The following is an 18883-nucleotide window of genomic DNA, read 5'->3' as shown; positions in this document are numbered from 1 at the left end:
TATATTTGGGCATACTTAATGGCTTCCTCAAAGGTTTTTGGAGAATTTCTTTTCACCTCAACCTTATAAGTGTCTTTGAGACCTCTCACGAAACCCCTTATCTTTTGGAATTCATCAATTCCCTTCAGCTTAAGGACTGCCTCCCTATAATTCGCTATGTACTAGACTGGAGTGTTTTTTCCCATAGTGCAATTGTCCCAAGCCTCCCACACTCTTTCTAATTCATTTTCTGATAAAAACTCTTTTAGGAAGGCTTGTTCAAACTTAGTCCAATATCTAGGAATTTTATCGCTCTCCCTGAGGCTCATCCACCATTTATAGGCTTTATTTCCAAGGGAAAGACTTGCTTCCACGACTTGATTTTCAGGAGGTGTATTCCTGAGTCGATGAAAGTCTTGCCATTTTTGCAAGAACATATTAATCGCATCTTTATTATGCTCCTTTACTTCCCCATTGAAAATTGGCGGTTTTAAGTCCTTAAGGATGTTTGAGGTTTCTCTAAGTTGAGAGGTAGACCTCTCAACTTGATTAGGAGGAATCGGTGATTTTTCAGTAATAAATACCGATTGAGAATCGGCTATCTTAGTTATAGCTTCAGTTAGGGTTTTTAATGTTTCACTGATAACTCCTAACTGTGTTTCTATATTTTGCGTTCGAGTTTCAAGTTTAGTGAATTCCACATACGGAATTCCATAATCAATATCCTCCATTTTTACATTATCCTCTTGAGTTTCAGTTTGTACCTCCTCATGTATTTCCTCTCTAACTATTGCTTTTCCCTTTCTAGCCCTTTCCTCGGCCTCCCTAATCATACCATCTCTTTCTGGAGTTGTCATTTTACAAATGTATATTTTCTAGAAAATGTAAAGCAAAGCGCTTTATATCAGATAGAAAAATGTGATGCCCACTTTCCTGGTATTTGTTCGAGGCGTTGGATTCGTCTTGAAAGTCATCTTGCTTTCTTTGATTGTTGATCGAAAACTTTGCAGACGGAACCTCTACGCCATCGCTCCAGCTAATGAGTGTAGTTATTCCATGCTTATAGACTTTGCGTAGGCAGTGCACACTGAGTGTACTGTGCGAAGGCAGCCGACTGCACATTTATGCTCCAAGCTGAACTTTGAAGCCCCCAACCTTGGGCTTGGAGCATCCATTAAAACTTGTCTCCAACGAATCTTTGGAGTCTCGATTCTCTCTGAGCTTGGAGTTGGCATTGGACCTTCAAGGCTAGAGCTCTGAATCTCCTTATGCTTTTATTCAAATGTTGCGCGGTCGCACATACAACGATACCAGTAGTAAATGCTCCTGCGTCCCACTGTGGTTCTAAAAATAATCAAAGGCTATGCCATCGCTCAGACCTACTATGCTTGCTATCGTGCCGATTCGCGGATTCTTCTTCCTATATGCAGGACCATTGCCATTAACTTCTGCTTCACAAAGCGTGCGACCACCCATTTTTTGGGTGTCAGTACTTTAGCATCAGTTGTTCATCAATTCTGGCTCTGATACCAATGTCACACTACCTGAACAAGAGGGCCTCTGCTCGCTAGACCACCCAGCCACATATTCCTGAGAGTCACATGAACTTACTTCCTTTTTCAGTTCCTTCTGGAATCCTCCCTCCTAGCCTAGTGCCTGCCACATGGTGTTCTCTTGAGAGCCATGTGTCCATTTGGACCTTAGAGTCTCTATGCCCATTTAGGCCTTACTTATGCACTCCGTATTGATGCAAGCACTATCAAGCCCTCTAGTTTCCTGCTTCACCATAACCACACTAGACGATTCCGGGATTATGGCCGATGTAACAACGTGGGATTGGGAAGCTTGAGGAGAGATGATCATGCTCATGGAAGGTCATTAGATTAAAATATTACTCTAGAGTTGTCTAAAGGGATTTCTACTAGTCATTATCAATGTGGACCATCCATAAGGATCTCATTATGCTAGGAATCAAGAACCAAGATGGGATGGTGCTGGTTTTATGTCGGGTTGAGACAGACCTAGAATCTTTTGTAAAGGTTTGGTTGGTTCCTATCTTCTAAGGGGGGCAATTTAATGGTTTTGTTGGTGCCTTGATATTTTGAAGACTCTAGAAAATTATTCTAAATGTTGTACTAGTGTAGTTGTTGGAATAATAGGTGAGCCCCCAAATGAGAGCTCAGCTCGAGCTCAAGGGCTTGGCACTTGCATAATATTGCAAGTAGATGGATAAGTAGGGAGAAGGGTGGAGGCTAACATGTGAGCAACAAGAAGGCTTCAACATGGGTAGCAGGCATGATTCCTTCTTCTAATAGCTTGGGGTAGACCAAAGGGCCACCAATGTCTACTTTTGAGGGTTGGTTATCGGGCTGGAAAGAGCCTAGCCATGAGCCTCAATGGAGGGCAAGAGGTGTACAAAAGGAAGGCCTAGATGTGGGATTTATAAGCCTAATTATGGGAACTTGGTGGCCAGTCATTACATCAATCATAAGCATGGAAGCCCATAGCATGATTATGGTGAGGCAAGAAACTAAGAGGGGTTGACAATGCAATGGTGGACATATGAATTAATGCCTAGGAATAAATGGACCTAGCATTACAAAGGGTTGCCAAGAGGGGCCAAAAGATTAAGATACTTGGAAAGGACACTTAGCATCCCAAAAAGAGTCCACATGGCATGCACTGGGCATGGAGGAGATCTCTCTCTCGAGGGCTCTACACTGAAACAAGGAACTAGAGAGATAGAGAAATAGAGAGAGAGAATGAATCTAGGGATGCCGTTCTGAGGGGAACACTATGAGAGATCATGGCTAGGTGGATCGAATGATGAAGGCCCTCTATTTTAAGATTGAAACATTAGAAGTACATGTATTATAGGATTGAAACATTGGAAGTACCTTCATATGGGGTGAACCTCAAAAGAATAGTTTGTTGAAGTTAAAAGTGGCTATAGCATGTGCTACTATCTTAAAGATAGTGCATCCCAAAGAACCATTCATGGATGAAATAGATGCAAGTGATTTTGCTATTGTAGTGGTATTTTTACAAAAGGGTTGGCGAGTGGCTTGTGAAAGCAAAAAAGCAAGAGTTTGATATCCAATTGACATATTTGAAGGGGAAATTCAATGTGGCAATAGACTCCCTAAGTCAAATGCCAATTGTTAATGAATTGGGTTCTACTCAATTCCAAAATGATTTCCTAGAGTCCTTAAAAGGAAAATGTGAGTTTAATCCTCACTTTTTCTAAAATATGGAAAGAAATCAAGAAGAGGGGTCCAACTAATCGAGAACCTTTCATCACTGAGGAGTCGCATGGAAATGGTGACACAGAGAGAGAGAGAGAGAGAGAGAGAGAGAGAGAGAGAGAGAGAGAGAGAGAGAGAGAGAGATGTGATATGTGTGAGGAATGTTCAAGTCCTGCATAGAGTAAGTTAAGCATAAAGCCTAGCCAAGCGGTACCTACACTGGATGGGGGATTGAAATCAATTTAAGACATTTTAAAATTCCACCTTGAGACCCAGTGGAGTGGGTCTCCAACCTGTTATAGATAGCTCATGCTACTATGCATAGATTATGTCCAAGGGGCGAGACTTCCCAAAACATACAAGAAAAGATTGGAACTCAAAAACCTTCTTTCCCACGCGTGAGCCCTACCACCAAGCTACAAAGTGATATTATATGTCATAATAGTATTATAAATCGTCCCTCATCCCCCTCCCCCTATGTCTGACACGTCCCTTCCTCTCTAATTATTGCCCAAATTCAATGGCAAGGGAACCGTGGTTAGGTTGATGCAAAAGAAGGGTGTGAAATTTTGGCGCACTGCCAGTCTGCCACTAATACGAAAAATGCGAGGGATTGCTAAAGAGCGAGATTTGGGACCATTTCGATCCTAGGGACTTCGAAATTGCATCGCAAGCCAAAAGTCAGACTTTGAGGAGTGTCACTTTCATTTGATTATGTTGTTGTGCAGAATTACCGACGACAGCACCGGAATTGGCCGCGCCAGCGCAGGGGCCTTAGGTGAAAGAGAGTATGGCGAGCACTTCGTATGAAATGCCAGCGTCTGCGGCCTAAGGCATGCTCGGCAAAAGCAAAATGCTCGTTGGGCCGATTGATTGAGGTGCCATGGCAGCATTTCGAGGGCCTTTGTTCTCGCAGGTATCATAAATCAGGCTGAAAATTCTAAAATCAAGGCCTTGCTGTCCCCGTCTCCTAATCAATCTGTTTCAGGAAGCACTCTAAAATACGCCTGATTTTCTTTCCTAATCAATCTGTTCATTTTTATTGTAGTGGATGATTCTATCTTGTGTGTGTGTGTGGTACAAACTCAGATTTTTGTTGTTACATAGATGCTTGTGCTACCTCACACATTGCAGTAGCTTGTCAAAAGCGTAAGATCACGCGCTCATTCCACGCAATTCATGTTGTTCGGTGTTTGTTTATTGGACCAGCATGAAGATCGGATTGCTCTCTTCTTATCTAAAGTCGAATACTTTGTTTTGAAGTTTATTCTGCTTTGTGCTACGCATTCTGAGGCTCAAGTAATTGATTATGATTTTCTGGAGCCATTACGACCCAAGTCTACAAAAATCCTGCAGAATATGCCACAGTGATTTATGAAATTGTATGTGTCACACTAAATGCTACACAAATGTAGATTGGAATGAATTGTATGCACTGCAATAAATGACCTTTCGCAATGGAATAATTACTTTCCTTTGTCCTCGCATGGAACATCCTATGGAATCTTTTTTGTTTTGGTTGGTCCAAGTTTTTATTTGCACTTTATGTATATGCTTCATCGAGGTTTCACGCACATGTATAGCGCGTATCCTCAGGGTGACAGAAGAAAGGCCTTGTGCTTTTATTTGAATGAGAATAATGTTTGCAGACTCCATGGACAGTTGGCAACAATTTTGCTTTTACTTCGACTAGGTTAAAAAAATAGACTTTTTGCTTTAGATCTCCACTGTTCGCAGTGCTTTTGACTCCTTTTTTGGGTGGGTGCATTGACAGGCTCCTGCGTGGCTTCCACCATGGCTTATATTTTCTCCTCTTGGTTCTGATCTGCTTGCTTATGATACTCCTTCAATGTTTGCTACAAGCTGCAAGGTATACACTTTTTGAAATCTCATTTGAGGAAGACTAAACATTAGACTATCAAGTTGAGAAAGGTGACATTAATGCTAGATTGTTCCAGAACCTGAATTTCTGCAAGTGAGTGGAGCTTCTCCCTGCTCACTGCTGCTCCCCATCTCCCCTCTTTTGCTTCAAAACGGTGGTGACCGTTGGTCTGGCCAGAGGGGCTCACATGGCAGCACCCTCGACTCCCCAAGCCGTCAAGGTTCTTCTTTGTCCAGAGGACAAACACTAGGTGAAGAAGTAGTTCAGTCACTTCAGGTCAGAGCAGTGGTAAGCAGCCTCACGCCAACCAGGAGCCAGGTATGTGATTGGATTCGGGCGAGCTTATCATTCTCGATGGCGATCATATGCAGGAGGTCACTATCTATGGCAGAGGGGTTTTCCTTCTCCACTTGAGCTCCCCCAACACCACCCGGTCACTTGTGGAGCAGAGCCCCCTTCTTCTAGGCCCGCACCTTGTCTACCTTGTACATTGGTACCATGGTTTCAATATTGATGGTATGGATTCAACCCATCATGTGCCTCATTTCCCTGTGATGCTCTGATTTCCGGGGCTCCCTGAGGATCCTTCACTCCATTGGTGGTGCCTTTGGCATGATGGTGGAGTTGCCACCTTAGACGGTAGCGACAGTGGTTGCAGATGATGGAATCTCTAGACTTAGGTTGATTGTGGAGTGCCCATAGACTCTTCCGGAGGAGATCTTTGTAGAGACCTTGGGATGGTGGCGAGTTCAGACAACGTATTAAGATTTTGGGGCTGACAGGTTAATGATCATAGTGTAGGTAGATGGGGCACCTAGCTAGGGATTGTAGGAGGGGTTAGGGCAGGGATCCCCCTTAGTCGCGCCCGGAGCAGAGGGTTGCAGAGGGAGCGCAGTGTGGAATAGAACATCAGATGTAGTCCCAGACACCGTGGGTAGAGCTTTTTGGAGGGGCATGGACCAGGGTGATGCCCTTGAAGAACCGTAGACGGTGTGCCAAACTTTGAGAGCGTAGGAGGGCATAGCAAGAGGCACTTCCCCAGTCTTAGGGGAAGTAGGCAGAGGATGCCTCAGCGGACCGCCCTCGTACACCAGAGGATGAGACCTTCTTCAACGTTTAGACAGATCCACTAGTGGTGGCAGGAGGACAGAGGCCACATGACTTTTGGAGTATTGAACCATGAAACTAGTTGGAGATACCCGATGAGTATCCCCTCGCCCTGGAGATGACAGTTACAATTTTGCAGCCCCACAAAGGAGACTTGATTGGAGTGCTAGGCTCTTGTACTCGCCCTTTGTGGGGGCTCAACTTTGCCTCTACTGGGGAAGGAGAAGTGGATCCCCTCTCTCTTTGATTATTAGATGAAGGACCAAATATATCACATGATGGAGGATTGGATGGGACCTTAGGGAAGCAACATTTGGCTCAACCTTGGTGATTCTGCTACATTTCAGCTAGGTTTTTCCTATGAGAGATCGGGCATAGGTTTTGTGATGGGAGTTATTCACCTGGGACTAGAGATTCATTACACATAGGTCACGCATTGGTCTCTTCACCAGTGCGCAGCCAAGTTTGGGTCAAGGTTTCATTATGATGCAGTGGGCCCTCAAGATAGGTGTGGAACCCGCCATGCCCTTGGTACGGAGACGCACAGATGCGGATTACTCCCTCTCCAAGCCCTTTTCGAAGTCTTAAAGGTTAGATGTGGTGGTGTAGGCTCCTACTCATAAGAGAGCCTTGTTTTCTCAGACCTCTTCTCCATGAGTTAGACTTCAGTGAGTTGGAACGTGCATGGGCTCCACGACTATGCACAATACTTGATACTTCGCGGTGGTTGGTCGTTCAATGGATTTTCTTTTGATCCAAGAGCATATGTTTTTAGTAGTAGATATCAGTTGTAGACATCATCTCTTGCTTGGGAGAGGACTAGAGGTGTTGTCTCCTGCAGTAGGCAGGAGCAGAGGGGTCTGCATCTCAGTTTCGTAGGCGATGGCAGCAGGAACGCAGTATCTTGGACAACATCTTTACCTTTTAGGAGGCTTCGGACCGGGCTCGGGAAGAGCTGCAGTCTCTTGCTATACTTCTTTTTGGATTTTGAGAAGGCATATGACAAGGTGGAGTGGCCCTTTCTGGAGGGTACTATGCAATAGTTAGGCTTCTTGGATAGGTGGATTAGAGGGGTCTTGGCCTTGTATGCAGGCAGCTCCAGTCAGATGCTTATTGGTGGTCATATAGGTGGGTCTCTCTCTCTCTCTCTCTCTCTCTCTCTCTCTCTCTCTCTCTCTCTCTCTCTGAGTTCGACAGGGCTGCCCCATTGCCCCCTTTCTCTTTCTCTTCGTTGCGGAGGCTTTGGGCTCCTTGTGTTCGCAAGCTGGGGGTCTTATAGGGACGAGGCTCCCAATTCAGCAGGAGGAGGAGCTGTTGGATTCAGAGTTTATGGACGACATATTAGTTTATGTGGAGGGTTTTTACAGAGAGCCTTGAGGCAGTCAGGGAGGCTCTATCCACCTACTGTTCCACATCTGGAGCCAGGATCAGCGGGGCCAAATCAGTTGGTTTCCTTACTGCAATTGAGGACGTCCAGGAGGTTTGAGCTTGGGGGGCGGCCTTGGGCTTTAGATGGATACCATGGGTGCAGAAAGTGAGATATCTTTGATGCTAGGTGGGCACAGACGTTACAACATAGCAGTAGATCCCCTCGGTTTAGAGTGTGTGCAGCACAAACCTTCTCTATTAGAGCTCGGCCAAACTCTCACTAGCAAGCAAGGCCCTATTGGCAAACCAGGTACTCTTGGCCACTGCCTGGTACATAGCCTCTTGTTGGTGCTTTCATATTGGTTGTATGGGGCAGCTCAGGCGCTTGGTGTGCAACTTCCTTTGAGCAGGTTTTGATGCAGTCGGAACACCCGAGCCAGGTGGCGTGGCAGACGTTGATATGCTGCAAGCCCAAGGGGGCCTTAGCATCATTGATCCAGAGATGTAGAGTAGAGCCCTGTTGGGCAAGCTAGTGGTACGGGGTCTCACTCCAGGCTATGAGCCTTGGAAGCTCTTGATGCAGCGAGGGCTTCTCAGGAACACTCCTTGCATACGTGGTCAGTGGCAGCTGTCCTACAGATTGATTTTCTCAGTGGCCCCTCTTGTAGAGAAGGGCTCTCCCTTGATGAGAAGCCTTTTCAGAGTCTGGAAGCGATTGTCTCTAGGTCTTATAGGGGCCAGCCCCACATGCCGTGAGGAGTCCGATAGGCAGCCACTTATGTGGCACCCAGAGGTACGAGATCTTGAGGGACGCATGCTTGGTCAACGGACACATATTTGTTGGGCACAGTGGGATAGCGGCCTTGTGAGGTCTTTTGGAACATGGAGGCAGCTCCTTTTGGATGAGGAGGACAAAGAATAGGCACTCTCTCACATGAGAGGAGCAAGCGCTAGGGCAGCAGAGAGATGCAACAATACCGGACTCGTAGTGGGAGGGCTTGAGCACTACTTGGACTTTGCATTTTTGGTCTGGGTGGTTCTCCAGGACTAGAGTGCCTCTCAAGGTATAGTTCATTACACCTCTAGGGCATCTAGGTGTTACGTGGAGACCATTAGAATTTTCTAAGTCAAACATTTCAATGGATTCAGGTCCAAGAATTTATTTCAAATTCCTATCCATCAGGTGTTTCGGTGATTTTTTTAAATCGATCTTACTTTTTCCAAGTGCATTCAATGTCATCCCTAGGCTTGCGATTGACCATATGATATTTTATTTTTCTGCAAAGTGATCTGTCATTCAAGCAAGTACTAGTAATCCCATCTTTTTCTTTAGAATGTCCCAACAATTCATCTCTATCCACCGCATAACTAGGGGCTGTAGCATTGAGCCGTCCTCAAATGTTTGTGAGAGGGGGCATCCCTGCTTCACCCCTATTGTACTGTCGATCCAGTTTGATAGGCCTCTAGGGCATGTACACTCCCTTTGACTGACTCATACATGCTCATCACCCCCTAAATCATAATAGCTAGGATCTGCATCTCTTGTAGTCGTGTGATGATACGAGCTCGTGGAACGGTATCAAAGGCCTTTTGAAAGTCTACAAAACAGGTGTACACTTTCTGGGATCACGAGTGTGCCTCCTCAATGACTGTCCGTAAGGTGAAGATATGATCCAAAGTGGAATGTTGTCTCCTAAAACCAGCCTGCCGCAATGCTCGCTGCCCATGCATCTGTGTAGGAGGTGATCTCTCTCTCTAGTACTGACACGCAGATCTTGGCCAGCGTGAGATCGATCATGAGAGTGTGTGAGTTCCCTGTGTCCATGGATCTCCTGCTTTGTGTATCGGTACAATGGTAGTGGTACTCGTGTTGGAAAGGTCACCTCCCCATCTGTAAGCCCCCAAATGAGGAGAGCATGGGGGAGGGAGACCTAGGGCATATATCCAGAGAAAAGACGAAGAAAAGGATCATGCACCTAGAGGCATCAAATTGGCTGCATCTGATGTTGCCTTTGAGGAAGGGAGATGGCAGGGCAAGCTTGTCTTGGATCTGCCCTAGCAAGAGGTTAATGAGGAGCAGCAAGATACCTACATGGCAAGCTATTTGCGAGGCTTGTGGGTAGGCAAATGGCCTGCAACATGCCCTAAAGATGGCACATGAATATGGCGGGACAGATCAGCAGATAGGTCGGCCAACAATAAGGCTGGTTGGGCTGGTTAAGCCAGCCAACCAGGGCTAGTCAAGAGGGCTGGGTCCCTGCATGGAAAGAATGCTGCAATGAGGCAGTACCCTGCCCTTTATAGAGGGCTAGCAGGCTGGTTGGCTGGCCAACCAAGTCGGCCAGCACGCAGCCTCCTAAGGGCAGCCCACAGCCCCATATATGGGGAGCTGTGAGGTCGGTTGGAGGGCCTGCTGGGTTGGCCAGCAGGGCGTGAGGTCGGTGCACGTAAGGGGGGGCTACCAACCCCTATAAAAAGCCCCCCTTGGGGGGGTATTTACCATCCAGCAAGCCAGCAGTTTGGGGAGCAGCAGACAACTCACCCTCAGGCCTACATCCAAGAGGCAGAGGAGTCCCGGAGGTGCTGCAGACTGAGCTTATCTAGGGCTGGAACCTAGGCTGTCTTCTAGGGCAGCAAGGTGTTGGGTCTTTGGACAGAGAGTCTACATATGCTTGAGGTGGAGCACACTGGCTCAGTGCTCTAGAGATATCCGACAGATAGTGGAAGTACCTTTTGGTAAGATCAAAGGACCACAATTTGGTGGGACTTCGGATCTATCTTTCGTATTGTGTCCATAGCTTTCGACGGAAATATATTGTTTTTGTGGTTTCTATATCTGGCTTGGATCATTGTCTATTTACTAGACTACACATCTAAGTTAAGAAATTTGTGATTCTACACACAACACACACTGTGTGAGGTCTTGGGCTATTCTATTAGTCTTCCGTTGTGCGTACCCTTTGTTGGTTGATTTCTAACAACACAAAGTAGAAGGGAAACCATGACATATTGCATGATTGGACATCTGTGCTAAGATCGGGGCCAAGGCCTCTTGTCCATGTGTAAAGTGCTCAGTCCGTAAGCCCTCATGGTCCTGTGCTCTATGATTATGGAGCGGACGTAATGCAGCTCTCATGTTCTATGGGATGAAGAGGATGCAGGTGGTGGGCCGGGGAAGAGCGGACATGTCAGGTGGTGTCTGAGCCGGGATATTGTAGAGGGATGTCGCATAGGTGTGCCACACCTTTGGATCTGTAATAGATACAGGTGGTTTCCTCTCAGATAAGAGCCCCGATGCAAAAGTGGGATCCCCTCCACGAAATGATCATATCACATCATCCATCCTAAGAGCGGGAGGTCCCTAGAGAGGTTATCTCCCACTTTTGGTCGTGCCTTTGGACCAGCCTGTGACCACAAAAGATTTCCTATTCTTCTGTATGTTAGCTCATGGAGGCCTGCCCATTGGCCCGGTGGATAGTAGATGCCATTGCTGCACAGGCAAGCTGATTGAGACGATACTGCACTATCTCTGGGGATGCCCAGTAGCGCAGAGGATGTGGTCAACAGCTTTGAGGATAGTGGCTAACACCCAATGGATGGAGAGAGATTTCACTTGGGGGATGGTCGCGTTGACAAGAGAAACCAAAGGACCGTGGGTGACCTTTATGATAGGCCTCTAACGCACAAACATATACCAAACACTAGAAAAGGGCCGGCAACTCATATACTTCATCAACACATCTTGCAACAATCATAACTTCTGCAACCCAGACGATCAAATAGGAACATTGATCAAAGGAGGCTCATACACAAGGAAGACTTTCGTATGGAGCAAAGTAGGAGCACCACCCTTCTTCCAATCCCAAGAGACTCACAACCTTCATCCGTTGCTAGAAAACAACATCGTTTTGATGCCTTCCACAACAAAACTGGGTTGCCTGCAGTAATCTGGAATTTTGACCTGTTTTCCCATTGATTTGGGCTAGGACTTCTTCTAGAAAGTTGTAGAGCTCAATCTCAGCTTTCCAACAAAAAAAAGAGCATGGATCAAAAGTTATGGCAATAATATTGCCTACTACTTTTTTCTCGGGAGGTGCAACTGCTTTTTATATTTGCATCTTTTCTCCCACACCTCTACTGGCCTATCTACAACTAGTTCCACAACAAACAACTAGTTCCTATCTTCATCCAAATAAACTGCTAGTTCTAGCAAGCAAAACATGACCTAAGATATACAATATCACAGTTTCACCTAGTTCCTATCACTAGCAATTCAAAATTAGGGTCCTATAAATCTACCTATCAGCGTGGCTCATAGAGGGGGCCATGTGTTCTTGGTAGACCTCACTACTCTAGCCTTCTAGATTCAGGGTTAGATCATGGCCAAGATCAAGGCACATGAGGTGGTTCCTCCTAGCCACGTTCGCCGTGCACCTTCAACAGAGGATAGTGTGCCAGCATCATTGCTACGGCTTGGTGATGAGAGGCCAGCAGACCACTCCGGCGCATGTCGGACATGGCATGGCCTGGGGGCATTTTCTACAAGCCATGGCTTGGAGGCATTTTCTACATCCTCACTGCGAGAGGTATTCTTTGGTTGTATAGCCCGCCACGTTGGTTGTTAGTCCCTAGATTCCCTAGGCAGTATGCTGAGTTCTCAAGACATAGGTTGGCCCTTTTTGGCGACAAACCGGCTCTTCTTCTTTTTCCCATGGTCAGCAGCTTTTTTGGTTTTTGCTGATTGTATGGTGGTTTATTTCAAGCATAAATAGGAGCTCCTTATCTCTGGAACAAAAAAGGTGACATTAATGCTTATCACGCTGACATCTTAAATAGGGCTACAAAATTTCAATACACTTGAAAGCCATGATGAGACCATCTTAATAAAACAACCTAATAAAACACATTGAGCGTTGATGGTTGACATTTTAATTAGTTTGTAGATTCCTTCAATTTCTAATTGTTTGTTAGAAGGTTGGAAGGGTGAGTGGTATGAGTTTCTTTAAAGCACAGTTAGGGGAAACAGAAACGGGGAACGGAAATGGAAACGGAAACGTTTCAGGATTTCTGGGAGGGCTGAAACGGGGAAACGCCACATCAGCAAGGGGGGGGGTTTAGAAAAGGGGGTTTTGAGATGAGAACACACACATTTAGAATGCTATAGCCTACAGCTTAAAAGAGAGCCAAGGGTTGAAAGAGAGGCCTGAAACTTGAAAGTGGGGGCCTGAAAGAGGAGGGAACAGAAGGCTGAAAGAGAGGGCTGAAAGAGGGGGCTGAAGGAGGGTGCTGGAGGGGAGTAGATGATGATGGAAGGCTAAAGCAGCTTGCAGGAGAGAAAGGAGAGGAAAGGAGTGAATGGGGCTCAAGGAGGGCTAGAAAACCTTGAGGATGGAGAGAGTATGAGGCTGAAGGAGTGGAAGGAGGCCAAAATCGAAAGCAAAAAGACCAAAAACGGGGCTGGCGGCGGATTTTAAACGGCCCGTTTCAGGGCTCTGAAACGCGTTTCAGACTGGCTGAAACGTTTCAGCCAGCCGTTTCAGGGTCTTGAAACGTTTCAGACTCTGAAATGCGTTTCAGGAAACGGGGCTTCTCTGAAACGGCGTTTCAGGCCTGGCTGGGCTCTGAAACGCGTTTCAGTGTAACTGTGCTTTAAAGTCCATGGCAACTGTGATCAGTGCATGCTGCCCATGTGCAAATGCAACTCGTCATATTTTGTAGGGTCTGCAGCATAATTCAGATCCATGTGTGGACTGTCTAAGGATTTCCCGAAGCTAGGGTCTTCTCAATGTTGAGTTAGGCGGGTGGGGTAACATATTATCAGTGTGGGAGTACCCAATAAATTGATAAGGGGCTCTCTTAATTATATGAATGTAGGGCTCAGGGCTAGGAGTGCTTGCTTTGAGATATTTCAGATTTTTGACACAATGTTCTGCTCAACTCATTATTAGAAATCCACAGTTGATGCAATTTTCTTCATATTATAATGTTCCTTGGATTTCACGCTGCATTGTACAAGGAAGAATGTATATTCATACTGCATGGGTTGTCTCAATAAGGGTCCTTGAACATTGACGTTATTACGTAGACCACTCTTTTGTAAACCCTAAAAATGATATCGACCAGAAAAATGCACAATCCACAAGTGCGTCATTGTGCCACCTTGCCCCCAATTCACTAGTAGAGGCAAATGTCATCACACGTCGAATTTAGGTAATGTTGAAAATAATCGGTTGAACTCCTCATGTAAGGATCTTTATCTTCGGAATTTTGATTTATTGTTGGTGATCTTTGTTCTAAATAGTTTTGTCTTTTACCAGCAGGATGTCCAAGATTTATCATCAACTCATTGGGATACTAAGACCAGTTCATCTCCTGTTTCTAGAGAGGGAGACAACAGAGCTCATCATTTGCTGTGCTTTTCTGAAGGCGTTTTGACTAATTCACTGGCTTATGAATCTATGAAGGTATGGATGCTTTCAACCTATCACTCAATCACATCTTGCTAGTATGACAATTTAATTACTTTATTTTATGTTGGTGTATGTATCATACCTATGGTGTGATTATATACCTAGCAAGAAAGAGATCTAGATTACAGAGGAATGAAACGCATATGAAGGCTTGGAATTGGAACAGCATAATTGCAGTAGCACGTGCTCCTTTGTATTGCCCTCCTGTTGCGCATTACTGGTGTACCTTACTGTCATGCCACTTTCCCTTTTTCGTTGTATGTGCTTTAGCATGTTTATGGGACTGTGCTGCTTGTTTGTATCTAAACAGTTTCACAAGAGTTGGATGTATCTATGACTGTTTGAGTAATGCTATGGCTGTTGTGGTTGATGGAACTGTCCTGAGTCGATTCTAAAGAGCTGAGGCCTGACTAGGGCCTTTTCCAGAGTAAATAAGAGGTGATAGGAGCATGTGGGCAGCATGTTGGGAAGGGGCTTCAAGAATGGCAGCAGCAGCAGGAGCGATGATAAGGAAGCATGCCAACTTGGTTCCATAGACCATGCTTCCAACCAAATCAGGTAGGATGTCCAAGAGCTAGAGGACCAGGCCAAACTTGTCACTTGTGTAAAGGCCCAGGACCACATAGATGTTGGAGACAGTCTCCTGGAATGTACCAGTCATTGAGGATATTGAGAAATCATGGACATGAAGTCGCTAAAGTGGTGTCAGATTGCAGCTGAATGTCTTTAGAAACCCAGTATAGCTGCTTATGCTTGGGCACTGATGACGACATAAGTGTTGCTTTGCTTGCTAAGTATGTCTTCCTTTTGTTTTTCATAAAAGTTTTTGTTTACCTCTTTTTCCTTCTCTTTCATTTTCTCTTTTATTTTCTGTGTAGATTTTTGATCTTTAGAACAACACAAAATCTAAATTTGTATGATTGGATTTATTCTAGTCTTACAAAGGTGTATGAATGTCTTTGAAGTTGGACAGAACAAATGGCTCAGCCCCACAGAGTAAAGCATGCTTTGCAGAAGTCCCTGTAGCACACTGAAAGAGACTGAGGAATCTGGCTCACACCTTTCAGCAGTCGCTATGGAATCTGGCCTCTTGCGCTCCTAGATGGTGCGCAAGGTATAGATAATGTTCTGCCAGATGGTGATAAGGGTGGCTGCTGAGGAACCTCCTTCACCAAACTGCAACGTGCAACCTAGATGTTCCAGTAGTGATGCTAGACATGGTCTCCCATACACTCTCCTCTGGCGAAGGCACCAGCCGCACATGGGAGGAAGGCAATGCATCATATGCCTCTGTCGTAACCACTTGCTGGCCCTGAATCGGGTACGTTGGAGAGGCTGGGTGAATCTAGAATGCATGGCCCCCCTCTGTAAGCCACACGATTATCCCCCAAGTAAAGTCCTGTCGCATCCATTGCGTACTGGCCATTATCTTGAGAGTTGCTGACCAAATCCTCTGTGCTACCTAGCAACCCCATAGATAATGCGGGATCGTCTCTGAAACTCTTTTGCACCGCAATGGTAGCTACCATCCACCTGCATTTGGTCCAGCCAAGGGACCTAGCTCCATGGGCAACCATCTAGCAGAACCGATGAGTGCACCAACACCTTATGAGAAATCAAAGTTTTTGGGTTCCGGGGGGGTTATGGTCGCAAGGCTGAAACTCAAAGGAATTGACCGAAGGGCACCACCAGGAGTGGAACCTGCGGCTTAATTTGACTCAATACGGGGAAACTTACCAGGTCTAGATTGACAGATTCAGAGCTGATTCTTGATTCTATGGGTGGTGGTGCATGGCTGTTCTTAGTGGAGTGATTTGTCTCGTTAATTCCATAATGAACTAGACCTTAGCCTGCTAACTAGTTACACAAAGGATTCTCTTCGTGGCCAAGTTCTTAGAGGGACTATGGCCGTCTAGGCCATGGAAGTTTGAGGCAATAATAGGTCTGTGATGCCCTTAGATGTTCGGGGCCGCACGCATCGTTACATTGATGAATTTTAAAAAATCTTATGTGGCTTAAGGCTGGTCTAGAGATACGACCAAAAGCAAGAGGTGACCCCGGTGGGAACTTCCTGCTCTACCCCATGCCGCTTCCTCTAGGGTCTCCATGCTGTTGCCTCCAGTAGAAGGCATTGGCCATTGCTGGTGGTATATGAAAAGACGGGCACCTCCTCCACCCTGTCCGAGTGCCCCACCCCAGTTGGCCAAAATTACTCACCCGGGTTCCACTGAATCTGTTGTAGAGGCCGGCCCTCCCATAACCCACCCGGGTTCCACTGAATCTGTTGTAGAGGCCGGCCCTCCCATAACCATTGCTGCCAATGTGTGCTCTCCTGTCATGTTGTGGCAGATAGTCCATTCTCTACCCAAACGGCCCACAATTCTGACCCTCTGCCACTCTAGCAAGCCTAGAGCCTCATCATCTTGGAGGTCTCCCGCCAACTTGAGCAGTCCCACTTTGTAGTATCCGCGGGAGGAGCCAAGCGACTGCCATAAAAACTGAGTCCTGAGAGGCACTCCGAACTTGGGGAAGAGGCTATTTTGGGGTTAGGGCTGGCTCCCTACTAAAGGCAAATAGGCGGGAAACTATGCATAGAATCCTCGGATGACTGTAATGAAGTCCAAAAGTGGGTCAAGTTAGTGGGGGTTAGGATAATTAGTATTTGGGGTGTTTGCAAGATAGAGGGGTCTAAAGGGCTAAGGAGGTACTATATAAGTACCATCCTCTGATGTACAAGGACACTTTTTGATGTGACATCTAATCCTATCTACTCTCCCTTCTTCCTTCCTGCCTACGCTCACTCACTCTCTCTCTTCCCTACTCCCTCTCATTTTCTCCCTCTCTCTTTTCTACCTCATTCTCTCTCTCCTACCCCTTCTCCTCCCTTCTTTCCCTATCTCTCTTTCTCTTCTGCTAGTCTATCCCCCTTTCTCCAAAATTTCCCTACCCCCTTTTCTACATTGGTATCAGAGCTCCGACTCTGGCACCTTTGCTTCTGCCCTTTTCACCCTACACTATAGCTGCTACGCTATCACCAACGGTGCACAACAGAATTACACGATCTTTCAAGGCTTGGAGAACTCACAGTTACAACCTGACACATACAACCAACGCCAAGCAACGGTGGAGGATAACCAGCGTAGGCATTCACAAGGATTATTGCCAATGCAAGGGTCCTTGCAGACAAACCAGCTGGTAAACGACCAAACTGGCTCCATGAACAGATACACCAACACCGAGCGACTCTCCAGCAAGGGCTTTCAGATTCGACCCAAGCGACAAATGCTAGGATAGCAGATTCGACATATACTTGGTGCCACGATTTTCCACCCAAAGCTGCAATGGACAAATGATTATCCACCTGAGGACCTGCTAGAGTCGACGTCTCAAATGGATTCATCTTCTGTCCACAATTTGGGACCTGTTTGATCCACGTAATCGCTCGTCACACGTTTGGATTAGCAGAGGTGCAACTCGTTAGCCGTGGTATCCTCAGCCCGTCAACCGGCATCCTGTCAGCCAATCTCCATCGTCGCTCGTTGTATGTACCAAGCCCATGTGCTGCTCGCCGCGATGCCACTTGATATACCCCCACGCTGCCGCCGCGACGCCACTTCCGACGCCAACCTTAGACCTTAGTCTAAGGTTCCTAACTAGGGTTAGTCAGTAGGTCAAGTTAGGTTGGTTAGGTTTAGTTAGTGGGGTGGGACAGGCTAGTAGTTAGATCAGTTAGGTCTAGTTAGCTAGGTTAGGTTAGTTGGTCAGCTAGGTTAACCTAACTAGGTTCAATTACTAGGTTAGGCTGGGTTAGGCTAATTCAGCGTCCTAAGTGTCTTACCAGTCTTTAGGTTAGGAGTCCTAAGTGTCCTAGGTGACTTAGGGACCCCCCCCCCCCCCAACCCCAAAAAAAAAAAGCAGAAAGAAAAAGTTTTTTCCAGCCTCTTTCTTATAGCCATTTCGGGGCCTTTCTCAGCCCCGTTCGGGCTTATTTGAGCCACATTTTGCAGCTTCTTCATTGATCTTTCTTCAATACATCTCAAGCCATCATGCGTCAGGAGCAGTTCACATTTGTGGGGTCATCTGTTGAGATGGTTTCATCATACACTTATCTTGTGGTTATCTTCTCCGGACTGAGCTTCACTATGAGACCCGCGATGTAGGCACGCTTGAGTAGAGGGTATGCCTCATTGCCCAGGCTAGAGAGGCAGTGCTTCCGCTCACACTTTTAGGATCCACGCACCAAGGGGTTGCTTTTTGACTCCTTGGCTCGCCCAGCGGGGATGTACGGCAGTCCTTGTTGGGGGCCAGACTTGTCGGATACAGAGTGGGCCCGTGTGGAGCGGCTACAGGTTCTCATGCTATCACGGATGATTCGTGGTAAGTCATCCGTTCCTCACCAGATCATTCAGGTTGAGTTTGGGTCACCCCCTTTACAGCTGGATGCTGCATTTCAGGTCATCACATATCTGTACCGAGTTAGGGAATATGGGGATTATACCTCGGGGCATAGCAGGCTACCATGGATAGTTTTATCCTCTTCTATGGCACTTGCAGCAGGAGGAGATCAGAGGTGCTGGTATGCACGTACAGAGAGATGGTTTGAGCGACTGGGGCTCCACATGGATAGACTACCTCCCTTCCAGTATAGCATGGATGCTCCGTTCTCTCCCCTCTTATCACACGAGGTCAACCAGGTTATCTGTGAGGATCTACTATAGCTACACACTTTTCGGACCTGGTTGGAACCAAGTGAACTCCCAGTGAAGCTTAGCTTCTACAGAGATCACTTCTTACATATCACAGCGGAGGGTTTCATTGACCCACCAGGATAC

At 46.4% G+C, this 18883-nt stretch overlaps 1 protein-coding gene across 6 annotated transcripts in view; it reads left to right on the top strand.

The window, feature by feature from the left end:
- Window positions 1-3862: 3862 nt before the first annotated feature.
- LOC147893182 (uncharacterized) overlaps window positions 3863-18883 on the top strand; it is a 102612-nt gene continuing 87591 nt past the window's right edge. For 2 of the 6 annotated variants that reach the window (XM_087386033.1, XM_087386030.1), the window contains exons 1-3: window positions 3863-4140; window positions 4999-5094; window positions 13964-14045. In XM_087386033.1, coding sequence (XP_087242159.1) covers window positions 4031-4140; window positions 4999-5094; window positions 13964-14045 — 288 coding nt within the window. In that variant the 5' untranslated portion in view covers window positions 3863-4030. Of the gene's footprint in view, window positions 4141-4998; window positions 5095-13898; window positions 14046-14477; window positions 14610-18883 lie in introns of those variants that run through there. The other 4 variants (XM_087386032.1, XM_087386031.1, XM_087386035.1 and 1 more) reach the window with 4 other exon arrangements.

This window comes from Dipteris shenzhenensis, chromosome 15 (genome assembly GCF_047967505.1).
Source record: "Dipteris shenzhenensis isolate YYH24624 ecotype China chromosome 15, Dip_SZ_1.0, whole genome shotgun sequence".
Classification (NCBI taxonomy): Eukaryota; Viridiplantae; Streptophyta; class Polypodiopsida; order Gleicheniales; family Dipteridaceae; genus Dipteris; species Dipteris shenzhenensis.
The sequence above is the reverse complement of the archived record's forward strand: the minus strand, read 5'-3'. Positions and strand labels throughout refer to the sequence as shown.